Source organism: Ornithodoros turicata, chromosome 4 (assembly GCF_037126465.1).
Source record: "Ornithodoros turicata isolate Travis chromosome 4, ASM3712646v1, whole genome shotgun sequence".
In the NCBI taxonomy this organism is placed as follows: Eukaryota; Metazoa; Arthropoda; class Arachnida; order Ixodida; family Argasidae; genus Ornithodoros; species Ornithodoros turicata.
Genome location: NC_088204.1, coordinates 30,897,105 through 30,905,733, shown reverse-complemented (window position 1 = coordinate 30,905,733; position 8,629 = coordinate 30,897,105). Strand labels below are relative to the sequence as shown.

The window sequence follows — 8,629 nt, the reverse complement described above, 5'->3', positions numbered from 1 at the left end:
TACTGTCAAAAAGCACAGACTCTGGCAGCATTCTGCTCACTTCCAAGGAACTGTAAGCTTCCTCAGGTTCAGCTGTGTGAGTAGTATCAATTTGTCGCGAGGAGACAAGCACGAAAGGTTCTTTAGAAGAGAGTAAATTTCTTACCTGCGTGTGACAGCGATAGGCCCACCATAATGTACAGTTGTGTAGCAGACTGCTGAATCTCAACAGAAGACATGTCCGTTTCCATGTGCAGTAACAACGTGTCAATTCGGATCTACGGGATCTACGACCAATGTCGGAATTATCTGAATGTCGAAATACCGTATTTGCACGACCCCACATACATACAGTATTTGGACAACTTCCATATATTCACTCGTAAAATTCGGAAAAAAAGAGAAGAGCAGACAAGAAATCGGTACCCAACTCACTTTATACAGAACTCTCAGCTTTCATCTATCTCAAATCATGACACGTTAGAGTCACCACTGTTCTCCTTGCCCGAGTCCTCCCATAAGAGGTCGTCTTCGCTTCCGTCCATCGCGTTGGAGGTGCTGCATTTCTTGAACGCCCGCACAACAATGCTCTCGGGGATTGCCCGCCACGCATCCAGGATCCACGTAACCACTTGGCTCAGAGAAGCACACTTCAAACGCCCGGTTGGAGTAAGCTGATGCTCTTCTTGTTCCATCCAGTCGCTGTAGAGCTTCCGAAGGTGATCCTTGAAAGGTTTGTTGATCGCCACGTCCAGGGGCTGAATTTGCGACGTCATGCCACCCAGAATGACTACCAAGTCGCTGCCATTTGCTCGAAGCATTTCTTTGCTGTGATCACCCGTGTGACACTTAAGAGTCCAGCACCAGCATCGAGCGACTGCACAACAGGCACCCCGTTCGGCGAAACCACACCAACTTCAGCCATTCATCGAACAGTTCGGACGTCATCCACCCCTTCTCGTTGCACCTGGGGACGGCACCCCGTGGAAACTGCCCCTTCTTCGGAAGCGTCTTTCTGGCGAAGATGATGTAGGGTGGCAGTTTGTGACCGTCAGCTGTGCAGGACAGCATGACTGTCACCCTTTGCTTCTCACACCCCGAGGTGCGAATCTTCACTTGCTTCACACCTCTGTCCTCGACCGTTGTGTTTGGCGGCATGTCAAACCATATGGGTGTTTGATCGGCATTGCCGATCTGGCCCAAAGGGTAGGAGTGCTGCTGGCACTGTCGTATCACGAATCGTGGAAATTCACAAAGTTTCTCCTCAAAGTGCGAAGGCAACCTCTGACAGACTGACGGTCTCCTTCGTAACGAGAATCCTGCTCGCTTCATGAACTTTTGCACCCATGACCTGCTTGCCTTGAATGTCGGGTGCGGTAGGCCTTTCTTGCGTGCGATCTGACGTGCCTTTGCTTGAATCATCTCCGCAGTGACCGTGACACATCTGCCTCGCAACACTGAAATACTCGGAGACTTCCTTTTCTACGTCAACATGGCGCCCGGTCTTTGGGCCACCAAAGGTTTTCCTCGTGCTGGAACAGTCGAATACAGTGAAACCTCATTAGTGCGTACCTGGCGGGGACGCGAAAAAACTACGTACTAACCGGTAGTACAGTTTAACCGAAATTACAAAATATTGCTCGCTTACCTGCGCGGTTGAAGCAAACAAGTCAAACACAGCATAAAAAAGCATAGCATATCGGCATTTATTCGATTTCCACAAGAAAGTCGAGGATTTTAGCTTGACACCGAGGTTGCCTTGTGTCGATCACCACCTTTCCGAACGCGCCGAGCCCACTGCTGAGCTCCTCAAGGAGTCCCCTCCTTACGGCAAACTGTCGCATAACTTCCAATGCCTGCACAGCTTCTGCAACTGACGGGCCTTCCGAATCTTCAATCTCTTCTCTGTCGTCCTCGTCATTGTCTGTATCACCACTTGTGGCGGACGACGACTCACTTACCATAGAGGCGACAATCTCACTGTCCGACCAGTCGGGACACGTTTCCACTCCGTTATCAATGTCCGGAAACACATGGAATTGCACACTGTCTGCAGCACCCTGGCGCTCCAGCAACTCCAAAAGAATGCCTTCACATTCGTCGTCGGCGTTGTCCTCCTCACTGTTCTCACCCTGGACTGTACTGTCCGTGCACACCATGAACCCTGCATGTCGGAAGCAGTTCTCAACTGTCGAAGGTTCCACCTGCTGCCACGAATGCTGTAGCAAATGAACTGCGCCGAGGAGATCAGTTGCGTAGGTCTTGTCATTTTCCATCTCCAGCAAGATCCTGCGCATGATATTTTTCCTGTAGATCTGCTTCACGGAGCGAATCACCCCTTGGTCCAGGGGCTGAACAATCGCAGTCGTGTTGGGGGGCAGGAAGGCTAACTCCACGGATGTCCAGTTCTCCAGCTGGGTATGTGACGATGCATTGTCCAGCGCTATGACTATCTTCCTTCCCTTCGCCGTGAACCGACGGTCCAAAAGTCGCACATACTCTTCAAAGACTTTCGAAGTCATCCATGCTTTCGCATTGCTTCGATAAAGCACGCCCGACGGCAGCTTCCTACCCTTGAAGCATCTTGGGTTTGCAGTCTTTCCGATGACTAGGAGTGACAGCTTTTCGCTACCTATCATGTTGACCCCAAAAGGCAACGGAGATTCTTTCCTTGGCGTGTTTCCCGCCGGTACAGACCTCGCCTCTGAATGCCAAGTCTGTAAAATAGTGCAGACTCGTCCATGTTGAATATGTCCTCGGGAGCATAACCACCGAGAATTTCCTGTAGCTTTCCGTTCTTCCAGTCATGGGCACCGTCTATGTCTGCCGCTGCGGCTTCGCCGGATACAACCCTTGATGCTGTGCCAGGCCTTGAATCTTGCCAGCCAACCACTGCTGCACACGAAGTCGTCATGGTTCAACTGCAAGGCAAAACATTGGGCCTTCTCGATCAGGAGTGGACCGCTGACTGGTAGGTTTCTTGCCCGCACTTGCTTGAGCCATTGCACCACCGCAGCTTCAACATTTGGAAACGCGGAACCACGCACACGGCACCGGTTAACGCTGGTGGAAGCAACACTTTTGAAAATCTTCTCTCTGGAGTTCCACACCCCGCAAACTGTCGTTAGTGGCAGTCCTCTCTCGCGTGCCAATGCCGACTCCTTTGCTTCTCACTCGATGGTGTGAATGATGTCTATCTTCTCCTTGATCTTTAAAACTCGGTGCTTCACCATTCTGCGTCTCTCCAACAACAGTAACAACCGTACCTGAAGTGTCCGCACTGTACGTGTCCCAGAGTTCGAATGACCGTAGCAAACAAAAGACCCGAGAAACCAAACCAGCGAGGGCGCGTATTGAACCCCTGGCCTACTTCCTCTCCGCGGAAGAGCGTCACTTCGCCTCGCAAGAGAATGACGTGTCCTCCTCCCATCCCGAGAAGCCACGTATTATTCGCCCTTGAACCCTGGCACCCGTGCATGCGCGGAGCGGTCGACGAGGGAGGAATCTTGTGGCGGTGGACGGTTTTTCGCGATGGAGGAGGTACGCATTAACCGATATGAGGACTGCAAGCTGCTACGGTTTAACGGGCAGAAAATATATGGGCCTCTATGGAAGTTGACATAACTACCGTTTAACTGGAACTACCGTTTAAGCAGGTACATATTAACGAGGTTCCACTGTATTTCCTTCCGTTGGCCAAGCCACCTTCGAACATTCGGCTTGGAAACTCCGAAACGCTGTCCAACTTGAACGTTGTTCCTCGTGGCTTCAGCAGCTTTAATCACCTTTCTCTTCAACGAGGCAGAGTAGAAGACACGCTTGGGGGCCATCACGAAACGCACGTGGAAATTCAAAATGCAACTAGCACTGGAGAACACGTGAAACATCCAAAAACTAAGGGAGGAGAAAACTGGAAGGCTGCAAGCAACACGTGGGGTCGCCCCTCAATCCCCCCTTCTGTTTGCCGTTTCCCTCTTCCTTTCTTTTGGCGGGAGCGTACGATTTCGATTGCAAGACGACCCTCATTTTCGCGGCACCATTTTTTGAAGAAAAACTTGTCTTGCAATCGTGCAAATACGGTGACCAGAGTCACCAAATAGGAGATAGAGTAATGACACTGATGCATGGTGACGAGCAGACTCTGTTGTGCTGCCAAGTGGTGGCTGCATTTCTCTTTCCCGCGCACTCTCTCAACGCGGAACACAGCTCCTCCACGTTACTCTGCATGTCACGGATGAGAAACGAGTGTTCTATGAGGGAAAATAAGCAGGACGTTTTCCCTAAACTGCATTAACCTTGGGACGTTCCTTTAGTGTAGTAGCTATAACTACCGTATTTACCCGAAAATAAGTCGACCCGAATGTAAGTCGACCCCCCCACACACACACACTTTTGGATAGGCAAAAATGGAAAAAAAGTTTTTCACACAGAAAAAGATATTTATTCGTCGTCAGAAGAAGATCGAAAGAAACGAGAGGGCGCTGACAAGCTGGTGCATGTTTTCGAGAATTCTTGTTGTGTCGTCCTTCTTCCCTCCTCGTCTCGGGTTCTGCCTCTCTCGTCAGAAGACTCTTCCTCTGTCGTGCTGCCGCACTCTTCGTCACTGCTGTAGGAGACATCATCATCCAAACAGTCCACACTTCTTGAACGTGCATCAAAAGGTCCCGGGGCAAGGCTGCCCACGCCGATGCCACCCACTTGCAGACTTCCGTGAGTGGCGCCCTCTTGATCCTCCCGGCTGGAGTAAGCACGTGATTCTTAAACGGCTTATTGACACTCACGTCGAGCGGCTGCAGTTGACTAGTGAGTCCCCCGGGAATCACAAGCATGTCCGTACCTGCGTCACGGAGCACCTTCTTCACCTTTTCGGTAATGTGTCCGCGAAAGGAGTCAAGAACGAGCAGGTTCTTCGGTCGCAAAAGTACTCCAGGTCGCAGGCACCAGACAAGACGAATCCATTTTGCAACCACGTCTTAGTTCATGAAGCCGTTTTCGTTCGCCCGAACGATGACTTCTTTTGGAAATTGTTCACCTTTTGGCAGTGTCTTCCGCTTGAATATGATGTACGGCCTGAGCTTTGTGCCGTCAGCAAGGCACGACAGCATAACTGTAAAACGGAACTTCTCGTTTCCCGGCGAGAGAAGGCTCACTTCCCGGCTGCCTTTCGCTGCCACTGTAGTGTTGCTCGTCATGTCAAAAAACACTGGCGTCTGGTCAGCATTGCCGATTTGCCCGATCATGTAGTTTTGTTGGTTCCGGAGCTTCAGGAAATAGCGGTGGAACGCCAACACCTTCTCCTCGTACGCCTCAGGAAGCTTTTGGGCGATCGTGGTCCGTCGACGAAGGGCCAGCCCGTTCCGTCGCATGAAGTCTGTGACCCAGTGTCGACTTGCCTTGAACTGTGAGCCCGGAATGTTTTCTTCGTTGGCAAGGCGTCTTGCTTCAATCTGGATCATCTCGCAGCTCACCAAAAGTTTGCTGTCTCGCGTTTCTTCAACGAATGTTTTCAGCTTTGCTTCAAGTGTCGGGTAATGTCCTGTCCTTGGCCCTCTGAACCCACGGCGTGTTGCGCTGCAGTCGAAGATCGCTGTTTTGATTGTTGTTTTTGCCACTGACGCACAACTCGTTCGGAGACACCGAACTCCCGTTCGGCGGCACAGTTCTTCGTCTCTTCAGCATAGAGGATTACACGCCGCTTGAAAGATGCAGGAAGTGAACGCCGAACCTTCCCCATGATGTGCACGGTAGTGTCGCTTAGCGTCTTGTGTTCAGTTTCGCTTGGCAGTGCTCAAATCGCGCAAATGACGCATGCCACGTAATCCGGAACATGGACCCTGCATTCTCCCGGGTTTTCCCTCAAGTGCTCCGGAAATTAGGACACCACGGAAGCGTTGACCGGATTGTAAGTCGACCTCCTAGTTTTTAGAAGCTGATTTGGGAAAAAGGGGTCGACCTACATTCGGGCAAATACGGTACTGCATGTTGCTTGAATGTCCTCATGCCAACACTTTTGCGCCAAGCTTTTTCGGAAGGCTTATGTTTTACTGCAGCCAGAGCATTAGGCTTTCGCAAGTGGATTCGTAACATTAAATAAAAATCCACCAGTTTCGCAGAAAGTCCATGGCAGTCTGGAATCTGCACTGGCCTGCTTGTTTGCTCCTCAACTCCTTCACAACAAAGGACCAAACACCTTGTCAGCGTGTTGCAACAGCTGAACCACATGTATGGATGGTGTGGCGAGCGGATTTTCTTCGTCTAGTTGCTGGTAGGACTTGAGGGCAAGAAATGCGGCCATGAGTCTGGGCAGGGCTATCTCGCAGAAAGTCTTTGCACTTCTCACAAAGTTTGTACCGCCACATTGCATTGCTTATATATCCTGCAAGATATGTGAGGGACTGCTGCTCCATGTCGTCGAAGTCCCCTGATGAGAACGTCAAGTCAAATGGTTCCGGTTCACCTTTACGGGGTACAGTCGCCGACCGATTTTTCGGACGCCGATTTTTCGGACATGCTCGGTAATTCGGACGCCCTCATGGCACGGTCACGCGCCTCATAGGGCTAATGTATAAGGACGACCGGAAATTCGGACGCGAAACTGCCCCCGCGGTTCGCTTTTTAGGACTTCGCTTCTGTCCAGATGGGCAAGTTCGCGCGCGCGGTTGAGTCATCACGGGCTCTGCTTGCTGTGGACGGCCTCGTTTCAGCGGGGTCAAAGCCTTCCGGATTTCGGAGCAATCCCTCCAACCCCCTTCTCCTTCACACGTGAACAGAAGGACCTCATTGGTTGGAGGGGTTGGGTCACGTGGCCTGTTTGGCTCCGCGTGCGCGAGCCGTTTACGCTTCAGGTGATTTGACTCTGTTAGGTGACCACGTGAAATGGCACCAGCTTCTGCCTTGCCGCAACCAACGGCCAAGCAGCCCAGGAATCGCGGCAAATACAAGACCACGACGATGGAGAAGAAGGCCGCGATCATAAAGCAAGTGAAAAGTGGCCGGTCGCAAGCAGAAGTCGCCCGGGAGTTCGGCATTTCTAAACAGACGGTGTCGGACTACATCAAGCACCATGTGAAGATAGAAGCAGCAGCGGGAAAAGTGTCCACGTCCCAAATGAAGAACTTCAGTCAAGGGAGTCACCCAGCGCTGGAAAAAGCTCTTCATATGTGGCTCAGTGCCACAATAGCGAAGCGCGTCCCCGTGTCTGGAGACTTGCTGAAGCAGAAGGCAGAAACGCTTGCCCTTCGGATGGACATTCATGACTTCAAGTTCAGTGACGGCTGGCTCCGTAACTTCAAGAAAAGGTACGATCTCGCGTTCAAAAAAATGTGTGGGGAAAGTGGTGCTGTCGATATGACGATCGTGGAGAACTACAGCGACAGACTGCAGTCATTGCTGCAGCAGTACTCGCCGGACGACATTTTCAATTGTGACGAGACCGGCTTATTTTATAAAATGATGCCGGACAAAACACTCGCTTTCTCTGGCGAGGCTTGCCACGGAGGAAAGCACAGCAAAGAAAGAGTAACTGTCATGGTCGGGAGCAACATGTCTGGCACGGAGAAGTTACCAATTCTCGTGATAGGAAAATCGAACAACCCCAGGTGCTTCAAAGGTACCAAGTCATTGCCAGTGTGGTACGAAGCAAATCGAAAAGCATGGATTACGCAGCAGCTCTTCGAGGACTACGTACGAAGGCTGGATCGGAAGTTCCACGCCCAGAAACGAGCGGTTTTGCTTTTCGTGGACAACTGCGCAGCGCACGGGCACATACTCAATCTGCAGGCAATCAAGCTGGAGTTTCTTCCGCCAAACACGACTAGTGTCATCCAACCGATGGACCAAGGGGTCATCCACAACCTTAAAGTGAACTATCGGAGACGGCTGTTGAGTCGTACCCTTCTGTGTCTCGACAACGGAAAGACTTACGCGGTCAACTTATTGTCGGCCATGAGTATGCTGTCGGAGGCCTGGAAAGCAGTGCCGCAGCAGACCCTTCGGAACTGCTTCCGACACGCGGGATTTGTTGTTCGCAACGAAGAATCTTTCAAAAGCTGCGACCCAGTGCCCGATATTCCCGACGCGGAAGACATCCTGATGGAGTTGCGCAACGGCGGCGTAGGAATACCAGCCTCCGTGACGTTTGAGAAGTTCGTGGGCATGGACAGCGCAGTGGAACCATGCGCTGAACTGACAGACGACGACATCATTCGCGAGGTGTCCGATGGACCCAACAGCGAGTCGGAACCGGAGGAGGATTCATCACAATTTGCGGTGGTGGTGCCTTCGAACGCGGAACTGGCACGCGCGGTAGCTCTGCTTTCGTCGGTGTACAGTGAAGACACGACTCTCCGGGACATACAAGCAGACATTCTTGCGCAAAGAATGAAAAACGCACGGCAGCTGCAGATTGACAATTTTTTTGAACCTACGAATGAATAAAAGTGTATTTTGGACGAAAATCGCTTTTTCGGACTGCTCGATTATTCGGACACCTGCGCGGTTCCCGTCGAGTCCGAAAAAGCGGTCGGCGACTGTATATCATTGCACTCCGTGTTACACTGCATAAAGTCAATCAAGTCAGTTCTTTCATCACACACTGTAGCTTACTCTTGAGCTAGGACAGAAGAGCTGTGAAACTGTGATTAGGCAAAGC

The 8,629-nt window shown here is 51.4% G+C and overlaps 2 protein-coding genes across 2 annotated transcripts; one reads left to right on the top strand and one right to left on the bottom strand.

The window, feature by feature from the left end:
* Window positions 1–1,685: 1,685 nt before the first annotated feature.
* LOC135392274 (tigger transposable element-derived protein 4-like) lies at window positions 1,686–4,808 on the bottom strand. The gene is made up of 3 exons (XM_064622989.1): window positions 4,466–4,808; window positions 2,677–2,874; window positions 1,686–2,611 (listed from the first exon to the last, which is right to left on the bottom strand). Exons 1-3 carry the CDS (start codon window positions 4,806–4,808, stop codon window positions 1,686–1,688), a joined length of 1,467 nt encoding a protein of 488 aa, XP_064479059.1.
* A 1,960-nt stretch (window positions 4,809–6,768) lies between these two features.
* Window positions 6,769–8,415, top strand: LOC135392273 (tigger transposable element-derived protein 4-like). The gene has a single exon (XM_064622988.1). The coding sequence runs from the start codon at window positions 6,856–6,858 to the stop codon at window positions 8,413–8,415; it is 1,560 nt and encodes a 519-aa protein (XP_064479058.1). The 5' UTR covers window positions 6,769–6,855.
* The last annotated feature ends 214 nt before the right edge of the window (window positions 8,416–8,629 follow it).